A 22,190-nucleotide genomic window follows, 5' to 3' on the forward strand; every position below is an offset into this window, starting at 1 on the left:
CAGCCAAGCCAGGAAGTGAGAGTGAGATTGACAGAACGGGAAAAGCCCAGAGGCAGAAGGTAGATGAAATCATTTAAAATTAAGAAAAGTAGGCAAGAAATAAGCCAAGCTAAGGCCAAGCATTCATAAGTAAGAATAAGCCTCCAGGTGTGATTTACTTGGGAGCTGGGTGGCGGGCCCCCCAAAAGAGCCAAAAAACAAACAAACAACACATTACCATGCTCAGATTTTAAGTGTGCTCTGGGAATCTAAACCCGGGTCTTCCTGCTCACACAGCTGCATCTATCAGTTAAGAGCTTGTACCGCTCTTTCAAAGAACCTGCTCATGACATGTAACTATAGTTCCCAAGAAATCCGACCACTCTAGTCTCCTGAGGAACCTGCATGACCATGCACAAACCCATAAAGACACATACGTACATCAAGACAAATTAAGAAGCTTCCCAAACTTAAGCAGAGTTTGTTTTGTGATTTTTGTGGATTTATTTACTATTAATGTGTGTGCATGTGCCTGTGGGAGCCAGAGGATGTTGGATCCCCTGTAATTAAGTGGTTATGAGCTGTCCAGCCTGGGTTCTGGGAACCAAACATCCAAAGTGCTCTTAAACACTAAACCATCACTGTAGTTCGTGTTTTGTTTTTGAGGCAGGTGTCACGAGGTAGCCTCCAGTGGCCTAGAACTGGCTATTCAGACCAGGCAGACTGGTGTCAGACCTGTAGCATCTGTTCTGATTTTGTCTCTGGGGTACTGGGATTGCAGATGTGTGCAGCCCAGTACAGTTGTAATGATAGCATATGGAAAAGTCTGTATTTTATCTACAGTGATTCTGTTTAGAAACACAAACTGTTTTGTTGTCAGATGAACTGTCTCCTGACCAAGTCTGAGTATCTGAAGAAACACCTTTAGTTTTTGTTTTTGAGACAGGGTCTCCTGTAGCCCAGAGTGGTCTTGAACTCAAATGTGTAGCTAAGGATGAGCTTGAACTTCTGATGTTCCTACCACATCACCAGTACTGGGATTACAGACACGTCCATCCACAATATATCCAGTTTATGTGGCGCTGGGGATCAAAGCCAGTGCCTCACACATTCTAGGCCATTCTACCAACCGAGCTACACATCCCCAGCCTTTCTGTTACTGCTCCTGCTGTCCCAGTAATTTGGTCACTGGTGTTAGTGAGGTAATGCTTCTATTGTTAGTAGAAACTAATCCTCTAACATATTTGTGTGTGTGTGTGTGTGTGTGTGTGTGTGTGTGTGTGTATGTGTGTGTGTGTGTGTTTGTAGCCCAGGCTGGTCTTGCACTCACATTTTTGCCTCAGTCTCCTGCTTGTTGGGATTATAGGAGTCACCATAACATCTGTTTTTCTCTGTCTACTTATTACAAAGGGCGGTGATTGTTTGCAGAATTTCTCCAGGTTACTACAGGTAACTTCCAGGTTAAACTTCTGGACGTGAAGCTAACTTACATCTCCAGGGTTTACTGATTGGGATTTTATTTCATGTAATGTATAAGGGTATTTTGCCTGTATATGTCTGTGCACCACTTTGGTACCTGATGCCCATGAAGGCCAGGAGAGGGTGTTGGATTTTCTGGAACTGGAGTTAAAGATAATTGTAGCTGGAGTTTTCCTGCCTGGCCCATGGTCAGGGCAAATCTCTCTTTGTAGCTAGAGTTTTCTGCCTTGCCCACAGTCAGGACAAATCTTTGTCACCCGCCAGTCCCATAGCCGCTCAGACCCAACCAAGTAAACACAGAGACTTATATTGCTTACAAACTGTATGGCCGTGGCAGGCTTTTTGCTAACTGTTCTTATATCTTAAATTAATCCATTTCCATAAATCTATACCTTGCCACATGGCTCGTGGCTTACTGGCATCTTCACATGCTGCTTGTCCTGGTGGCGGCTGGCCGTGTCTCTCTGACTCAGCCTTCCACTAACCAGAATTCTTCTCCTCCTTGGCCCGCCTATACTTCCTCCTGCCTGACTACTGGCCAATCAGTGTTTTCTTTATTGACCAATCAGAGCAACACACTTGCCATACAGAACATCCCACAGCAGATAATTGTGAACTGCCATGTGGGTGCTGGGAAATTGAACTTGGGTTCTCTATAAGAATAGCCAGTGTGCCAGGCGGTGGTGGCGCACACCTTTAATCCCAGTGCTCAGGAGGCAAAGGCAGGCAGATCTCTGTGAGTTCGAGGCCAGCCTGGTCTACAGAGTGAGTTCTAGGACAGGCTCCAAAGCTACACAGAGAAACCCTGTCTCGAAAAACCAAAAAAAAAAAAAACCAGCCAGTGCTCCTAACCATTAAGTTGTCTCTACAGTCCCACTTGTTTTACTCTATATATGTCCTGCCCATAATGTTATCAAACTTTGGAATTCCTAACAGGTCTTCTACTTTGCATATAAAGTTAGCCCTCAGCCGGGTGGTGGCACACACCTTTAATCCCAGCACTGGGAAGCAGAGGCAGGCGGATCTCTGTGAGTTCGAGGCCAACCTGGGCTACAGTGTGAATTTCAGGAAAGATGCAAAACTACACAGAGAAATCCTGTCTTGAAAAAACAAACCAAAAATGTTAGCCCTCAACTCTGCTGAAAAATAGATTTATTAGTAAATCTATTGAAATGTGTGGTGTGAAGGTACTTAAGTAATAATTTTCAATGTATTTTTTTATCAAGTTTTGGAGTTTGCTGCTACTTTGTTGGACTTTTCTCAAGGGATATGATCTCTGCTCTAGCAGGGTCTGCTCTCTTTTGAATGTTTTCCTGTTATTCAGCATTCATGTTCTGAGCAACCACAAGACAGCTCACAAGCATCTGTCCCATCAGTTCCAGAGGATCCAGTGTCTTCCTGAGGCTTCCTGTGGCTGTCAGGTGCACAGACATATATGGAGGCAAAACACCCATCTGTGAGAAGGAAATATAAAGTAGTAGCCTTTGGAAGGTGATCATTAGGTCAGGAAGGCTCCACCTCCAACAATTAGCGCTGTAACAGGCCTAGGTGGTTTTGGCTCTTCTGCCTTCAGCCTAGTAACAGCAAGTGCCATCTCGATGCAGAGGCGAAAGTTCCTAGATCATGGACTTCCTCCTCCACATTTAGGAGAGAATGACCTATATTCTTATCTATAAATTACCATTCTGGTATTTTGTCCTAGCAGCACAAAGCCTTACCTTTGGGAGCTGTTACCTCGATGTCCAGGACTGGTCCTTCCTGGTCAGTTTGCTTGTTTCTGCTGGGTTGCTCAAGAGACTATTTTACATTAACTCTGCAGCATGTGACCTCCCTAGTGAGCAACTGCAATTTGAATTCTTCAGCAATATGAGAACAGGCCCACTGCCATTTTAATGTTGGTGAATGTTTTTAGCTGGTTTACACTTTGAGTGAAGGAGTGTTGTTCACTGGCTTCTATGGGCCCAAATCATCTTCACAATTTGTTAACAGCCTTTAAGACCAATAATCTCAGCCAGGCATAGTGGCACACGCCTTTAGTCCCCTCACTGGGAGGTAGATCTCTTGTGAGTTTGAGGGCAGTGTGGTCTACATATTGAGTTCTAGGACAGCCAGGGCTTGCTGATTCCAAGTACTGTTTTTTGCTGTTGTTATTGTTTGGTTTTTCAAGACAGGGTTTCACTGTATAGCCCTGGCAGTCCTGGAACTCACTGAGATTCATCTGCCTCTACCTCTGAAATGCTGGGATTAAAGGTGTGCAGCACTATTATACCCAGCTTGTTTCTTTCAAGTTTTTAATTGTGTGTGTGCGCGCGTGTGCGTGCGCGCGCGCCATAGCTGTAGAGATACTCATACAAGGATAGGCTTTTACTTGTTATTCAGCTTTGTTCTTTTTCCATCTCTGATCCTCAATAACATAGTCTTAGTTTTATGCTAATTTTGACATCTGGTAGAGTAAGTCCAGATTTTTTTGGGAATGGGGGGTGTTCTTGAGACACTACATAGCCTTCCATAGCTGTCCTGCAACTCACCATGCAGATAGACCCCGCTGGCTTTGAACTCAGAGATCTGTCTGTCTCTGCCTCCTAAGTGCTGGTATTAAAAGCCTATGCCACCATGCTTGGTTACCCCTTTGTTATTTCATTTTGTCTTGAATTTTAGAATTATCTTCTCAATCTGTAATAAAAAACTTATTTGTATTTTACCTAAACTTAAAATTTTTGAGTATAAATAAGATTGGAGAAAATTGGGATCTTTTTAAATTGCATTTTTTTAAGTTTCACTATTTTACGTGTATGAATGTTTTGCCTGAGTGTTTGTCTGTTGTATCTCATGCATAGCTGGTGCTGGCACAGGGCCAGAGGAGCACATCAGATCCCCTTGGAAGTTCTAGACAGCTGTGAGTCTCCATGTGGCTGCTGGGACTCACACCCAGGCCCATGGAAGAGCAGCCAGTGCTCTTAACCACCAAGTCATCTCTCTAGCTCCATTTCCTTTTTTGGGGGGGGTGGGGGAGACAGGAGTTTTGTCTCTCTGGCTGGCCTTGAACTCACAAAGATCTGCCTACCTCTTCCTCCTGAGTACTAGGATTAAAGGTGTACACCACCAGGCCTACCATAATTGAATTTTTTATTTTCTGAACCTGCTAACTACCACATCTCTATCTAGACTACCTTTAGTTCCTCTCAGAAGTCATTTTTACAAATAATGTGAGTTCAATGGATATTGTAAATAAAATGTCCCCAGCTGGGCAGTGGTGCACACCTTTAATTGCAGCACTCAGGAGGCAGAGGCAGGTGGATCTCTATGAGTTCGAGGCCAGCCTGATCTCTAGAGCGAGTTCCAGGACAGCTAGAGGGGTTACAGAGAAAACTTGCCCCCAAAAATGTCCCCAGAGTGGACATGATCTCTGAAAAACAGAAAACTAAGATCTGAACAATAGGTACATTAGTATTTTTACATAAGAAATGTACACAGGCCCTACACTTAATCCTAGTACTTGGGAGGCAGAGGCAGGGGAATCTCTAAGTTGGAGGCCAGACTAGTCTACACAGCAAGTTTCAAGTCAGCCATGGCTACACAGAGACTATGTCTCAAAGGACAAAACAAACTAAGAGCACTGGCTGTTCAGTTAGTAGAGTGCTTGCCTAGTATGCGTGAAGTCCCGGGCAGTCCCTACCACAGACAAAAACCAATGCACTGTAATCACAGCACTGAGCAGGCAGAGGCAGGAAGCTCAGGAGCTCAAGGTCACTGTCAGCTATCTAGCTAGAAGACCAACTTTGTGACATGGGAGCTGTTAAGTACGTTGAGTCTAGTCAGAGTAAAACTGAAAACAAAAAAGATGAGCATTTTTGTATGTTCTACTTTAGAATCTAGGGAAGCCGGTCAGTGGTGGTACACGCCTTTAATCCCTTGGCAGCATGTGAGAGGCAAAGGCAGGTGGATCTCTGAGAGTTTGAGGCCAGCCTGGTCTACAGAGTGAGCTCCAGGACTGCCAAGGCTACACAGAGGAAACCATCTTGGAAAAAATAAAAAAATCAAGAATGTAGGGGCTGGCAAGAACAGGAAAGGGTGCTTGCGGCCAAGCCCGATGACCCAAATATTGACTTGAAATCCATAGGCTAGAAGGAGAGAACAGACTCCTGCAAGTTGTTCTCTGACCTTAGACATGCGTACATTGTTGTGTGGTATTTTGATTGTCTGACAAGCTTGCTTGGAGTTAGGGTGGAGCTAGCTGCCCAAAATTAACCATAGAGGTTTGGAGGACTGTAGATGGATAGGCAACAGGAAGTTTTAAGGCTTGGTTAAGAGAGGATCTTGATCCTTTTTGGAGGAAGGAACGGAAGGGTAGGAAGTCACTGTCGGCTGCTCCCCTGCTTCTCTGATCTTTCAGGTTCTTACCCCAATATCTGCCTTTTCTTTATTAGTTAAGGCTCCAGGCACCCACAATAAATACATGTGGAAAGAAGAGTAAACAGAGGCTACTCGTGAACTGACAATGAAGTGGCTCTTGCACTAGAGGTATAGTAGTGTTGTAAATGGAATGTGAAGATCTGTAGAACAGCGTAAGGTAGAGTAATAGACCAACCTGACAACTGTCTAATGAGCATCTATAAAGGTAGTATTTTCGCTTCCCCAACCATGCCAGTATGCCATGCACACATAATATTTTAAAAATGTTTTTCAAAGACGCAGTAAGAAATTATTAAATAAAATAGAAAATAAGACCACTTCCAAGTTTGACAAAATTTATTGTAATTTTAGTAAAGACATTCAGCTCAGTCGTCTCTCTCACCTCATCTTGACCTCAGGTTAATATGTCATTGAGTCAAGTAAAGAATATGTTGGAGAGATGTTATTTCAACAAACAGTAAAATGGACAAATGAACAGTTTGCCTACATAAAAGTTAAATTTATGTATCTTGATATACTTAAATCATGTAAGAACTAACATTGCTATGTACATTTCCATTGTTTTCCTTGGGGCTTATTAAGTAAACTTAAATGTAGTGAACAAAGTGTTAGGAATATTCGCAGGCTGCTTCTTGGAAGTTATTATATTAAAAAATGCCCAGTGAATAATTACCACCAATGAAACTCACTGAAGCTGCCTCCCAATTTAACATTGTAATTTTCAAGGAAATCTTACCATTTCTTTTGTCTGTGACTATTAAAGATGCATTAACTGTCACATTAAAAAAGTCCATATACAATACAAAAATACAAAACAAACACCCTGCAATACACAAATCTAAGAGTATATGTGGTGAGAGACTTCATAATGAAAATGTGTTTGAAGAAGCATTTTCTGTCCTGTTTCAGTCATTAAAGTGTGCTTTTGAAATCACTGGTCAGCATGTTATACTTAAAATAAGCCATGGAGTTGTACAAATAAATCTTGTGAGTTCAATTCAAATTGGATCTAATAAGTTAGTAACTTAAATGCTTCAAAAGTCACAGAAAGTGCATTGCCTTATCTGTCTTCATACAATGTTATAACTTTTTCCTTTTTTTGGTATTTAACCTTTTAAATACTTAAAGCAGTATGTACACTGATGTTTTTGGTGGGGTTTTTACTTTAAAAGAAACAGCTTCCTTACGATTTGCCTCAAGTTCTGGTGGAAATGCGTATAGAAACTAGAATAAAAACCAAGAGAAGCACATTCAAAATACTGATTTACTTTGGTAGCAAATAGTGTTCTCTGAAGACTCCTGAAGGGAGACAACCTCCATTAAAGTCAAGTGGGCTATTTTTAATAATACTTCACATAAGAATTTTTGACAAAAAAAAATATTTTTTTTAAAGAGCAAAGCGTCTGTACCCACTGGTAGCAATGCAATATTAGTATATGATAACCCAGAACAATGAAATGCCCATAGGAAAAGGTTTATTTTAATTTTATCTAAATTTACTTCAGGCGATAGTCCTGTAACATCGTCTTCTCAATCCAATCCTATCTACGAGGCTGCTCCTGGGAGCCAGACAGTCCAGGTAATGAGGGAGTGGAGTCAGGAGAGGAACTGCTCAGTTTTAAGTAGACAATAACTTTTGGCTTCCCTCTTAATGTGCTAATAGTTGTGTCTAAAAAAATATGCAATTCTTAGAAAGGTACCACTTCTGATTTATTATCTGTAACCTTTGGAAACTAATCACATGAAACTACAAAATTAGCAAATGTCTTGAAATCTGTATATAAAACATAAATTACCTCTAATTTCAAACTCTCATTTATTAGTGTACCACTCAATCTTAAAAAAAAGAAAAAGAAAAAGAAAAGAGAAAAGGAAAACCGGCTCCAAAGCTCGTCTTACACCATTCTTTACAAAAGGAGACTGTTCCTTCTAACTGCACCCACCCACACCCCAATCTCAAAACACTTCATTTAATTGTCTTGGTCATGTACATTTCCAAGATGAGATTTTATATTTCGCTCCCACAGCTTCTGATTATCGGAAAAGCCATGCTTCCCTTTATTAAAGGAGTTTGGTCCAGCTGATGTTGGTGTGTCCCTGTGTTAAAAAGAAATGCAGTTTATTCAAATTGTTGTCTTGTTTGTTTTAAACTTACTAATATACATTTGCTTACCATTCGTTATAAATACAGACTATCAGGAGCTCCTGCAGAGATTTTTAAAATGTCCTTTCTACATTGGGTTAAGACTTCACAGTCAGTATGTCTGCAGCAAGGACAGGAGTGGGAGGAGACTGGTGTTCTGTACTGTTTTGACTTCACGACTGCACCTGTTAGCTCAGGCTATCTTGGAATTCAGAAATCCACTTGCCTCTGCCTTCTGAGTGTGAGGATTAAAGGCAGGCAACTCTAGGCCCACCCTCATATTTTTTTCCTTTTGTGGAAAGCCTAGGGCCTAGTGCATCTTGGCCAAGAGCTCCATTCCATAACCAAATGTGTGGTTTTCAACACACATTTAAGGTAATGCCAATATATACAGTTAGCTCTAAAACTGCTGCCAGAGAGCTGGAGGTATAAACTCAAGTTGTAGAGTACTTATCCAGATGACCAGACCCTGGGTTCAATTCCCAGCACTGCAGCAAACAAACAAACTAATCTGTAGCACAGTACGTGACCTAAAGCCCACAAATACGGTTAAAAAGTTAATTGGGTGGCTTTATCACCAGCATATGTAAAAACGAAACAAAAGTCCAAAGATGTGTCAAACACAAAAACAGGCAGGGCTACGTTTTATGTGAACTCGCGTTTCAGTTTTACCGTGTGTATACTGAGTGTCATGGCGCACACCTTTAATCCCAGCACTCTGGAGGCAGAGGCAGATGGAGCTCTGTGTCTATATATCGAGCTCAAACTAAATCAATATGACAATAAAAAACTGTGTGTCCTTGGCTTGGACCTGGTAACAGTATCGGATATCGTTCTTACTGTAAGTTCTAAAAGATGACAGGCTGGCAGCCACTGGGACTGCTCCTATGTAAATCATGGATAGATTTAAATTCTTTGTAGGCTCAGGTGGTATAGTATGGATTCATGTAAAATGTGTGCAATTTACTTTTCCCCTTCATTTCCCTATAGCTCTGTAGTAATTATGAAAAACTGTGGTACCTTCCAATATTCTTCATCCTCATCTTTGCTTCTGGAGGCATTTCTTCTGGTTCACTCTGCAGAACAAGTAAATTGAGATGAATACATTAAACTTAGTAATTCACTTGGTCTAACTGAATCGTCAAGTTCCAGACCAACAGGGCCCTGTCTCCAAACAAACAAACAAACAAACAAACATACATACATGGAGACTAACTGAAGTCACCTGGTGCTGAGGTCTGGCCTTCACAAATATGTGCATCACTGTGCCGGACCCTCTTCGCTTTTATTTGCTTTTTATTTTATTCTTTGTTATGGCTCAAAACTACTTCAGTGAAGGAGGCTGGAGAGATCGTGCAAAGGTTAAGAGCGCATTCTGCTCTTCAGAGGACTTGACTTTGGTTTAGCACCCATGTCTGGCATCTATGCCCCCACAAGAATATATACATAGACACATATACACGCACACAAAATTTAAATCTCTTAGAGCTAGTTTCACAAAAACAAATTTTAGGAAGGATGAAGAGAAAGGTAACTGTCATAGCAAAGATGTAGATTATTTGTACAGCCAAAACACAATATAAAAGGTTCCTCAAAAACCTACAAATAGAACCAAGGAAAGAAAACAAGTATGTCAAGGAGACATAGGAACTTCATGCTTCCTGATGCACTATTCACATTGACAAAGACACAGAATCTGCCTAGGTGTCTATGAGGAAGTGGTTCAAGCAAATGTCAAAATATATATTCACAACAGAAAATTTGAAAACTGACTCTCTTGGGTGGGAGGGTGTGGGGGTGTAGATGCCCTGAGAGGACAGAGGTAGCAGGTCCCCCTGCAGCCACAGTTACAACTGTTGGAAGTTGCCAGATATGGTGCTAAACCAAAGTCAAGTCCTCTGAAGAGCAGAATGCACTCTTAACCTTTGCGCGATCTCTCCAGCCTCCTTCACTGAAGCAGTTTTGAGCCATAACAAAGAATAAAATAAAAAGCAAATAAAGTGACAAAGCTCAGGCACAATGATCCACACCCCTAACGCTAGTACTCAGGAGGTAGAGGCAGAGGCTGGAAGACTTCTGCAAGTTCCAGGGAACCTGGTTCTACATACCGAGTTCCAGGCCAGCTATGAATACAGAGTGGACTGTCTTAAGAAATAAAACCCCAATTTCTTTAAAATTAAGGAAGACAGTGAGTTATGGTATATAACTTTGAGCAACAAAACCATAGCCTAAGGTTGTGTTTAGTTAGGCACACTTCTCCATTTGCAGAAATGAATAAATATACACTGCAAAGAACACACACAATAAGCATATAAAAAAGACAGCCACACCGTTAAGACATTCCACATAAAAGGCACTGCTGCAATATAGGTACCAACAGTTTTCCATTTATATACTTTCCCCACTTCCCATGTTATCTATTCCTTCTAGACTTGTTCATGTCCAAATGTTTCATCAGCTGAGTATGGTAGAGTGGTAGGAGGATCAGTTCGAGGCTACCCTCAGCAACCTAATGAATTCAGGGGCTAGCCTTACCTATAAGACTTGTTCCTGTCTCAAAGACAAAACAGTCAAGTGTGCCTTTAATCCCAGCTTATCTAGAACGCACAGGGCTCTAGCCAGGTTTGATCCTCCACACCACATAAGATGTGTATGGTATATGGGTATGGTGGTACATTTCGGTAATACCAAAACATGCTAGGTGGAGGTAAGAGGAGCTGAAATTCAAAGCCATCCTCAGCTATCTATCAAGTTCCAGGCCAGTCAGTCTGAGGTATGTGTGACCATGTCTTTCACAAGGTGGGAAAAAAACCACCTGGAAAATTCCACGGAAAATCCTTGAGTGTAGTAGAATGCCAACACTCTAAGGAGCACGAGAGAACTGGGACAGAAGAGCAGAGACACCTCCAGCTCACTCAGTTCTGGTGGAAGCACTTGCACTGTTATCCCTGCTACGAATGCACCACGTCGCAGCACAAGCGACATCACTGAAGTATTGAGGTCAGGCAGGAGAAGGCTGGGGAGAGAGCTTGGTGGATGATGGTGCTTGCCACCAAGCCAGACAACTATATTCAGTCCCCAGGACCCACACGGTTAAAGAACCAACTCCACAAGTTGTTTTTTAACCTCTACACCTTTGAAAGAGAGTGTTCCTAGTATGTATTATTTATTATAAGCATCTGACTTGATTCTTAAGCTTCTTGTCCAAAAATCAGCAATATTTATAAAAATACATTTAAATCAACAAGCAGACCCATCAAATTTTTAGTTTAGTATGTACCTCAGTGCTAGAACAGTTGCCTGGCATGCCTAAGCCATTAAGCTATATACTTAATAACAAAAAAAGAAATATCCAATTTTCTTAAAGCTACAAAGAAATTCTACTAATACTATTTTACTGATATCAACTACCATTAGTACAAACTCCGATTTTTCATTACTATCTTTTTAAAAAAGTTTATTATTTTTAATTATATGTGTGAGTCTGAGTGTGTGTTGTGTGGATATGTGCATGTGTGTGCAGGTGCCTGTGCAAGCCAAAGGAGCTGGATCCCCCGGAGTTGGAGTTACAGGTGTTAGTGAGCCAGCTCTCAGGAACTGAACTCTGGTCCTCTGGAAGAACAGTGCATGCTCTTAACCACCAGGTCATCTTTCCAGCCCCCATTGTCTTCTTAAGGGACTAGTTAAAGTAAAAATAGGGGCAGCAGGATGTCTCAGCAGGTAAAAGAGCTTGCCATGCAAGCCTGCACAGCCCTGAGACCTTCCCTGGATCCTGTGATAGAAGGAAAGAACCGCCCCCAAAAGTTGTCCCCTGACTTCCACATGCATACCATGGCACATGTGTCTGTCTGTTTCTCTCTCTCTCTCACACACACCCCTTTAAAAATAAAAGTAAAATAAAGCAGGTATCAACTTACATCTTCATCTTCATTGAAAGCTGCTGCTACTGAAAGGGTTTTTGGAGCAAGAGTTGGAACCGTTTCCTTAGGCTTCTGAAGAAGAAACATTTAACAGAATGATCACAAAATTTATATAGGCTTGTTTAATCAAAAATAATTGCTCTTAGAAGGCTCAATGTTTTTCATAAGCTTACACAGTAAGAAACTCAGTATTTTGAGCAAACCCATTATATCTTTGAAAACAAGTGTTACCAGCAGGTAAGTTTTACTTTTTTAATTTTGTGTATTAGGATTTAGGATTTATAATTTAGTATTAGTTAAGCTAAGGGACTCATGCAGAAGAAGTAACTAGTAGTGCTGTCTTCCCGGCAGTAACCTTACCATGACTACAGTTCCTTCAGAAGACAAGGGGCAGCACACTGTGTTTCTCTACCACTTACTGTCTACCTTTGCCCTTCAATCATGTTCATCTACATTCTTCTCACCACCCATCTCTTTCCATTCCACTGCAATAAGCTCCCAGGGCCCCCAGTGACTAGCATGCACATTTGATCTAATCACCAGCTCCTTTTGGGAAATCTCTCTCTGCTGGCTTCAGGGATAGAGCTTTTTCTAAAGACTATCCAAATTCTCCCACCTTTTGTTGGGTGTATCTCGGCTGCCTGATGCTCCTACTCAAGACACAGGTACCCGTTAGTGATTCCTCCTTCTCTGTACTACTCTGGTCAATTTCCTTCATTCCCATTAACTATAAAATTCTTTGAATATTCCAAAAAGGCTGTCATCTGTCCACTGGACATCTCTACTTAAGAACTCCCATGGACAGTTCAGCTTCATTAGTGTTCTTAAGTACTCAAGCTTGAGAACCTTTCCTTTGTCTTATAAGGTCCTTCTGATCAGACCCCTATTGCTCTTAATAATACTTCTCCCTTTGTTCATGATATACCACACTACCTTCCAGTCTTGGACAACTATTAGAAACAGCATATGCCACGGTTAGGAGTATACAGCTCAGTGACAGAGAGCCTGTCTAGCATATGTGAGTCCTTGGGTTCAGTCCCCAACACTGAAGGGAAGAGGATACTAACCACTCACACCCCTTCGAATTCTTTTTCAAGCTAGTGATGTTCCCAGGATGCAAATGGGCTTAAGTCTTGAGATTCCTTATTATGATACACAGGCCCTTTATGATTTGGTCCCAAGGCCTCGCTTTGATTTTTGTTTTCCAAGCTTAAATTTTATTGAATAGGCTTTCTGAACATAATTCTACCATTTAACAATTATTAAGTAATTACTTAGAGAAAGAAGGAACCGAACTCAAAATATGCCCAAGCAGATTAGAATTAAATGAGTGCATGCTTAATGTTAAAAAAGTTAAATGTATGCTCAAGATAGATTGTATAAACATATACTGTATGTTTAAATGAATGAAAATATTATTTTTTAAAAATCAAGCATTTAGTGGGGCAGGGGTGGCGCACGCCTTTAATCCCAGCACTTGGGAGGCAGAGGCAGGCGGATCTCTGTGAGTTCGAGGCTAGCCTGGGCTACAGAGTGAGTTTCAGGAAAGGCACAAAGCTACACAGAGAAACCCTGTCTCAAAAAACAAAACAACAACAACAAAAAAACAAACAAGCATTTATGCAGTTAGGTCTCTGATTTTTTTTTTAATTGCACATAAAGAACCAGAGGAAATAGAGAAAAATGTTAATGAAGTTAAATGTCATAATCTTTTTGTTCAGACTGAAATTCTTTTTAAAGAGAAAAAAAGGAAAACATGGTGGGATTTGGGGGTTCTGAGAAATGGTTGCTCTTTTAATTTAGAAAGACAGCTCAAACAGACTCTAATAAGAAAATGATAAAAAATTAACATTTTCATTTTAAAAATCTCGAAAATGAACATCTATGGCATAAATAAAACCATATGCATCTGACATTCAAGAATTAAAAAGCAGGTTGGGGATTTAGCTCAGTGGTAGAGCCCTTGCCTAGCAAGTGCAAGGCCCTGGGTTCGATCCTCAGCTCAAAAAAAAAAAAAAAAAAAAAGAGCCGGGCGGTGGTGGCGCACGCCTTTAATCCCAGCACTTGGGAGGCAGAGCCAGGAGGATCTCTGTGAGTTCGAGGCCAGCCTGGGCTACCAAGTGAGTTCCAGGAAAGGTGCAAAGCTACACAGAGAAACCCTGTCTCGAAAAACCAAAAAAAAAGAATTAAAAAGCAGAAACAACCACCAGAGATCGAGAACCAGGAAATTTGTACAAAGTTAACTTACTACATTACTTGTTTAAGTTACAAACAGAGCTGGTTTATAGTTGTTATTACTACAATTTGGGAGTATGTAATGTTGGGTATTGACTTTAAGGCCTCACAAATGTTAAGCATATACTCTACAATAGAGCTATAGCACAATACAAATTATTACTTTTAATATACTATGGTAAAAGATTTTTAAAAATACTTAAAATTCAAGTATTTTTCAGAGACTTTGTTCAACTAAGAAAAATTCTAAATGATTACTTTAAAAATCATGCATTCTCTATAGTATGCCTTTTTCTTCAACTGCTTTCAGATAGAATTCATGGACCTTTCCTAAAGTGTTCATTTTTTCTTGACTACTTACATCTAAGTTAAGAGTCAGCTAAAGCAGTTTACCTTGTGAACTCTTGCTTAACTATACACACACACTCAGAAGAGCAGTGACAAAACCAATCTTTAAGGACGATCACAACGCCAGACATAAAGCAACTCACATTTGATCCAAGTTTGATGGATATGGTTGATGCTTTCTTTGTCGTCTGACTACCTATGGCAAATCCAAACTTGGAGATCTTTGTAGGCTTTGTTGGGAGGTCTGCAGCTTCTTCGTCAGCTGATCGCTTTTCAGCGCTGCGACTGGAACTTTCCCCTCCATTACTGGAAGAAACAGTCTTAGTTTTCACAGGTTTTTCTGCTTCTTCTTCAGGTCCTGGTGAAGTCGAAACAACTTACCAAGATGAGCTATTTTTACTGAGCAGATTGATGGGAGCAGCAACCTCAAAAAGCATCTTTACAAGGAAGACACCTCTGCAGCTGTCACCTACTGACCCAACAGTCTCTTCCACTGTTTGTTAGAGCATATAGCAGGAACAGAGATTGTGTGGCAGTACAAGAGGCTCCCATGAATTAACTAGCATAAAATACAGAGCAATTTAAAATTATAAACACAGAGTTCACAAAAAGTAAACACCCTTCAGCTAAACATTACCCTATTAGTTGTACATTAATCTTGGTTCCATTGTGGAATTTTGATGTTCAGAAATTAAGATCTACAAATTTTTTGTACAAACTAACTTGTAAATAATCATGTGGCAAGATAAAACACTTGGCTAATAATATATATAATCATAATATTCTCAGTAATGCAGTCAGTCCTAACCACACCAAACTTCTAATCATGAGCATGACCATCATTAAGCTACACTGTGAATTCAGTATACAGCTTTTGTCCCCCTTTACCATAGTGAGCCCAGGCTCTGCACATACAAGGCAAGCACTCTACACTGAACTACATCCCCAGCTAGTCAGGTTTTTAAGTGATGTGTTATTCAAGATACACCTTACATAACCTGTGGAGTCGAAAAAGAACTTCAAGGTCATCTTGAGAGTTTACTTACTCTAAAAGCTGGGCTAGCACCTGTGTTAAGCTACCTGTAAGAGCTATTCAAAGTCAGACTTTGGCTCATATACTATTTCCTCATGAATGAAAGAAGAGCTAATCTTAATTTCAAGAAAGCACACACACACATATATATGTAGATGTAGAAAACAAGATGTCTTTCAATAATTTTGCTTGTATGTATACTAAGTCAATAATGACTTCACATCTTGAGTATCTTAGGTTTGTTATATAAGACTATTTAAGAGCACATTGGAAAGACTTAAAAGACTGGCCAATCTTTCTTTTTTTCTCTCCAGTTCTACCATACAGGATACATTCTATGACGAGTCAAATTTACTTGTAGAAAAGCAAAAGATACTCTAAGTGACTGCCTTGGCAAGTTCAATAAGAACATGGGGCAACAGCCGGGCGGTGGTGGCGCACGCCTTTAATCCCAGCACTCGGGAGGCAGAGCCAGGCGGATCTCTGTGAGTTCGAGGCCAGCCTGGGCTACCAAGTGAGTTCCAGGACAGGCGCAAAGCTACACAGAGAAACCCTGTCTCGAAAAACCACAAAAAAAAAAAAAAAAAAAAAAAAAAAAAAAAAAAGAACATGGGGCAAAACTAGAATGGGAATTTGGGGTGGGGGTGTCGAACCCAGAAACTGACAAGTCGAAAGATCAAAGACTGAAGACTACAAATCTAGGTCCATACAATTGGGAATGACGCATCTTTAGATTGATTAGTACTTTGTGGCACCAAGGATTGAACAAAGGGCCTCATACATGCTATGTAAGTGCTGTACCACTGACCTACAGGCCCAAATAGTTTTCTTATTTCCAGAAAGGGTCTCACTATGTTGCCCAAGCCCAGGCATTCCTGTCTGTAACTTGCACACCTCCTGCTTCATCTCCAGGGCAGCTGGGATCATGGGCTTTTATCACCATGTAGTTCAACAGTAAGCACTTTCAATACATCTGATTTTGTACAGGTTTTAAAAAAAATGAATTACTTTCTTTGGATTAGGATTCAATTTGGTTATTTCCAAGAGCAAAGGTAGTACTGAATAGTTTCCTGGGGTACCAATCCATATTGGTACATACATAAAAGTACATAATGTTTATACATAAAAGTACCTGAATTTTAAAAAATGAAAGACTACTCTTCAGAAACTGAAAACCCAATTTAAAACAATTTTAAACTGGTAGTGGGCCTATGCTTGTAATCCCAGCACTCAAATGATTGAGTCAGGAGAAGGGTAAATCTGAGGCCACCCTGGACTACAAAGGGCATTCTAGGCAGCTTGGACTACAAGAGAGTCTGTCCCGTGCATTTTAACTTAGAATCATAATCAAATATACTTAAGCAGTAACTGGCATCAACCCAATTGTATTCTGTGCTCTTATCTGAAGATATAAAAAATTCTATCAGCAGATGGCTCAGCAGTTAAGTGAGCTTACTCATCTTCCACAGGACCTTAGTTAAGAGTCCCAGCACCCACAGTGGGTCGCTCATAATCCCTGTTAACTCTAGCTGCAGGGGATCCAACTCTTCTGGCCTTCCCAGGCACCTGCATTCATGTGCACACACCGATACAGAGACCGTGATTAGCTCTTATTTCTTAGCACAAGCAGGTTCAATGTGGCACACAGGTTATTTTCTCTTTATATAATACTCTTAGCAATTATGTAGCAAAATACACAAAGCATTTAGGAAAGAAGCAAATAAAACAATGGTCTAAAATGGGAAAACAGCAGACAAATGTTACTACTGATTATTATTAAAATATTTATAATTCCAAATATGGATCATTAGAAAATTACTTCAAGCAAATGTGAGCTTTGAAATTATCACTGCATATTAATAAATTCATAAGTTTTGAAAGTTTTTCTTTAAACATGTACTAGTTTATTATTTGAACTTTTAATCAAGGAGCTCTACTTTCAATTTACTGAGACATTTTGCTTGCTTTTGTTTTGTGAGACTGAGTATCACTTGCAGTCCTGGCTGGTCTGAAATTCACTATGAAGATCAGGAGTACTTCAAACTTCTACTTTGAATTTCTGGGAGTTACTCCTGCCTCTGCTTCCCAAGTGCTGGGATTCAGCACTTAGCTTTTTAAGGCATTTTGTACTTTAAAACTGTGGAAAACAAAATGTTGAATGACTCGTGATTAATACTGTGAATATCTTAAGTAATATAAATGAAAAATATTTTAATGAAGACTTCTGTCTACTTTATATCCATTCTAAGCAAAGAGTGTAGGTTAATGTCAATTAAACCATACATGATAATAGAGTTTTTTTTTTTTCCTTTTTCACTGAATAGCTGAGATGGGGTTTGGCCTTCAGAGGACATAGGTACTTTTTACTTTAGGGGGGAAAAAAAAGACCTAGTAAGAAAATGTTAATTCCACAAAGGTACCATTCATGAACCATGTGCACACTGGTAGTTTCCTTATCTTAAAAAAAGGAGGACCTAAGTAACTGGTCCTCCATGAGCTGTGTTTAACACAGGAAACGTGCACATCATTGAAGTAGGTCTTGGCATAACCCTCAATAGCTTGAAACGGCTATGATTATGTATTAAGTTGCTGGTCTCTAAATTTCTACTTAAGTTAAAGAACTGCTGTTAACCCCCAAAAAAGGTCTTTAAAAAAAGGGTCGGGGTTGGGGGGTGTCTTCCAAAGTAGATTGAAGTGAAAAAAGTAGTTCAAATAGCCTCTCTAGTAGAGACATATTAACTTTAATTATGGGAATTTTCTGTTTACTAAAATAGAATGCAGCAGTAAAGTTCATCAGTATAAATGAGGCCTTGGGTTCAATCTCCAGTATCAATAACATATGACAAGCATAAATGAATAGGAAAAATACTTGTATTTCCAACATTGTGGGGTGTGCAACAGAAGAAAAATTCCAAGTCGAGACAAAGTTTTCCAAAAGAGCTGAATACCTGCTGCAAACTTATCAATTCAGTCCTATCTATGGGAAGACTGTTTCATTTAGGATTCCGCTGCATAATTTCCTTATTTTGAGGTTAATAATCTATACGACATAAGACAAATTATGTAGAAAAGGACTTATTTTAAGTTACCAACAAAGACCATAATTTTTTTGATACTGACTAGTAATCTACACAACCCCCTGAACAGTTTACCTTAACACAATTCCCTCAATCAAGTTAAAAGGACCTCACATTCAAAGCCATCCCAGACACCTTACGCTATCGTTTTACTTTAAACTACTTTTAACGAGAGTGGAGGAGGTCTAAAGTAACAGAACTAAAATACTTTCATTAGCTATTTTACTGGTTGATTTAAAAAAAAAAATGAGGAAGAGACCTAAGTGGCCAAGGGCCTGTAATTTCAGTACCGGAAGCCTGAGCTACCTGAGACTTTATCTCAAACAACAAACAAAGAGGGGAGGGGCTTTGGCTCAACTAATAGCACTGTACATATTTTTAAAGAAGCAAATTTGTCCAAAGTAACATTACATTTATCTTCTCAGTAATTTTTATTGCCACAATTAACAAACTTGGTAAGAGCCTACTATTTGCCTTTATGCACTACTGAGTCTATACAGTCTCATATTTAAGTCTTTCAGGACTAAGACCGAAGGGAGCTAGGATAGTGAAACATAAAAACATTCTAAACAAGACATTATGATCTGCTCACACGTGTTACTTATTGGTACGACAAAAGGGCGTAGGGGTAGAGACTACGTGTTTCTTTTCCTTTATGCACACGATCAAAAATTACGTGGGAAGGAGGAACGAGAGGATGGCTATAATCTGAGTTCAGTTTCGTGACAAACGACAGGAAGAGCACACCTGCCTGCTATGCCAACCAAATACCCGGCACAGACTGCGCTGTTAGCAGCCTAAGACAGAGACTGTAAAAAAAAAAAAAGTGAATCAACCCCCTAATTTCAAGCTTTTGCTGCTTGAATCGGATTCCTTGCCCCCTGCATCGCCTCGACTTATCCCACTGCAGGGTTTATAAATGCTGTATGTGAAAACACAGCCAAGAGCGGGCTGGGGTCTTCTTCCACCTCCTCGGTGAAGAGGGAGCAGCGAACGTAAGGAACTACGTGTATCCAGAGAGGCCGGCGCCCGCGGAAAGCCGGCTTGGGGCCAGTGCCCGCGGAAGCGGCTCGGCGCTCGCGCGGGGGCCTGAGTGCGCAGCGGGCCCTGAGCTCTTCTCTGCTGTTGGGCTCCCACCCCAAGCTCAATCACCCACCTCCCTTCTCAGGGCCGGGTGGTTAACCGGCGGCCTCGCCCTCTGAGGAGGCTACGTGGGCCTGGATCCCCCGCGGGCGACACCGGGCGTGCCCGGCGCTCAACGGGGCCCAGCCCCTAGCCGGGCGAGCGCCGGGTCCGCCCGCGCTTGAGATGCCGTAAACCCTCTCCCCACCCCGGGGAAGCCCAAAGAAAGAACGGAGTAGCCCCCGTAGCCCGCGACGCTGGGGTTGTGTTCACCTCCGGCGGCTCCGGCTCGCTGCGGCTTCTCGGGCTTCTCCTCTCCCGCCTTCCCGTCCGCCATCTTCCCCGCCGCGGCCTCCCGCTGCAGCCCGGGCAAAGACGTCACGGCCCCGCCCAGCAACCATAAAGCTTCGGGCGGGCCAGCGAGGCCGCAGCCTAGAGAGGCCCCGGAACGGCCGCCCGGAGCGGATGTGACGTCATCGGCCTGCCGCGGCAGGAAGTGGGTGTGTGGTGATGGCTACGGAGGGCTGGGCTGTCAGATGGGCAGGTCTGGATTAGGGTGGGCTGCCTGACCTCGGAACGGTTGGTGGAATCGTAGGTTTTGCCTGCTCAGGGGTGGTTGTAGCTGGTCCTTCCTTTTAGTGATTGGGTCATCTGTAGGGTAGGGCTGTATCCTTACGGGGAAAATTCAGCAGTTCCCGAACCCCGTCTAGTGGGGACACCGTTCATGCACTACCGTTTAATCTCCGGGACAGTCCATCGTGAAATTATCCTTTTAATTTGCGTACTGACACCGGAGAGCAGTTTATGGAAGATCACATAGTAAAGCCTTAGGGAAATGGTTGGAGAAGTTTTTCCTCGGTTTTTGCACTCGTGAAAACTTGAGTGTAGAGTTGTAGCAAGCAAGCAAACATTGTTGGCGGTTAAGGGCGCTTGCTGCTGTTCAAGAAGAACGCAGTTCAATCCCCAGTACCCACGTTGGGTGGTTCACAACTGCTTATAACTTCAGCTCCAGGGAATCCGACAACCTCTTGAACTCCGCAAGTATCCACACTCACTTGCATATACCCACACACACATAAAATACATTTTTAAAAACGATACTCTTTCAAAGGCAGGAGCTGATCTTCCTAAGGAAAGGGTAAGTTTGATCTACCGGGGGTTTGAGGATCTCGGCCTTTCATTTATCTTCATTCCCTTCTCTAACTAAGTTTAAAATATGCCCTAATGTTCAGAATTGGTTTGAACTAGAAGTTATTTACTGGCGTGGAGGAGCGGGAAAATGGATGGAAGGGGGAACTGTGGTTGGTATGTAAAATGAAAAAATTTAAATAACAAAAATAAATAAAAATTTAAACGTTATTTACTTACTGGTATTTCAAGATATTTTCTTTTTTCTTTGGGGCGGGTAGGGGTGAGTAGCTTTGGAACCTGTCCTGGAACTTGTGCTGTAGACCAGGCTGGCCTCGAACTCACAGAGATCTGCCTGTCTCTGCCTCCCGAATGCTGGGATTTAAAGTCGTGCACCACCACTGCTCGGCTTCAAGTTATTTTCTTTAGTCCAATAGCTAGCTGTGTACTGGCTAAATCATTCTATTCTTTCAAGGTTAAAGTATCCTACTGAGAGAATTTTAACATAAAAGCTAGTGCCTGGGCTGGGCGGTGGTAGCGAAGACCTTTGATTCCAGCCCTTGGGAAGCAAAGGCAGGTGGGTCTCAGGGAGTTCAAGGCCAGCCTGGTCTACAGAGCAAGTTCCAGGACAGCCAGGACTGTTACACAGAGAAACCCTGTCTCGAAAAACAAAAACAAAAAAAGTGCCACAGTCTTGTCTCTTAACGTGTATAGGCATAAAGACTAGAACGAGAAATGCTTTGTAGCCTCCCCTGCCCTTTTGCAAGGTCTAGTATTTGTCTTTTACTTAACAATAACCACTGCAAGCCAGAACTTCTCTATCAAATTGAAGACTCCTCTTAATTCCTGCCTCTCCTGGAAACCTTTAGTAGATTCATTTAGTGTTGAATGAAGTCCCTGCACTAAGTATGGCTCCAGCCTCGCCTGTCTTCTTTTTCTCTACACTTACTTAGCCCTCTGCCCAAATTTAGCCAATTACTAGCCTTCAATATACAGTCAGTGTTAGAGAATATAATTTATTTTAAAATCTTGATCTGTCCTCTAAGCAGCATTGAGAGTTGCTGACCACAGGCCTGCTTTTACATCTCTGTAAAATAACAGTGTGCTGTGGGTGTACCTCAGTTGGCAGAGTGCCTTCCTAACATGCAGAAAGCCACCATGGGTTTCATCTCCACACTGCATAAACGAAGTGGTGGTACAGATGTATAATCCCAGCACTTCAAGGTAGATCAGCCTGGGGTGCATGAGACCCAGTATCCAAATAAACAATACTAGTACCACTTCAGCAGATCATCATGGAATAAAGATATCAC

At 41.5% G+C, this 22,190-nt stretch overlaps 1 protein-coding gene across 3 annotated transcripts; it reads right to left on the bottom strand.

Moving 5' to 3' along the window:
* Positions 1–6,189: 6,189 nt before the first annotated feature.
* Positions 6,190–20,165, bottom strand: Pcnp (PEST proteolytic signal containing nuclear protein). Of its 3 annotated transcripts, XM_052740885.1 has the most exons (6): positions 20,023–20,137; positions 14,899–15,076; positions 14,661–14,823; positions 11,932–12,006; positions 9,035–9,090; positions 6,190–7,968 (listed from the first exon to the last, which is right to left on the bottom strand). In XM_052740885.1, exons 2-6 carry the CDS (start codon positions 14,952–14,954, stop codon positions 7,842–7,844), a joined length of 477 nt encoding a protein of 158 aa, XP_052596845.1. In that variant the 5' UTR covers positions 14,955–15,076; positions 20,023–20,137; the 3' UTR covers positions 6,190–7,841. The 3 variants fall into 3 exon arrangements, with proteins under 3 accessions (XP_052596845.1, XP_052596843.1, XP_052596844.1); XM_052740883.1 differs by lacking the exon at positions 14,899–15,076 and having other exon boundaries at positions 20,023–20,165; XM_052740884.1 differs by lacking the exon at positions 14,899–15,076 and having other exon boundaries at positions 14,661–14,875; positions 20,023–20,152.
* Positions 20,166–22,190: the final 2,025 nt, after the last annotated feature.

Source organism: Peromyscus californicus, unplaced genomic scaffold (genome assembly GCF_007827085.1).
Source record: "Peromyscus californicus insignis strain IS unplaced genomic scaffold, ASM782708v3 Scaffold_16__1_contigs__length_79575227, whole genome shotgun sequence".
NCBI lineage: Eukaryota > Metazoa > Chordata > Mammalia > Rodentia > Cricetidae > Peromyscus > Peromyscus californicus.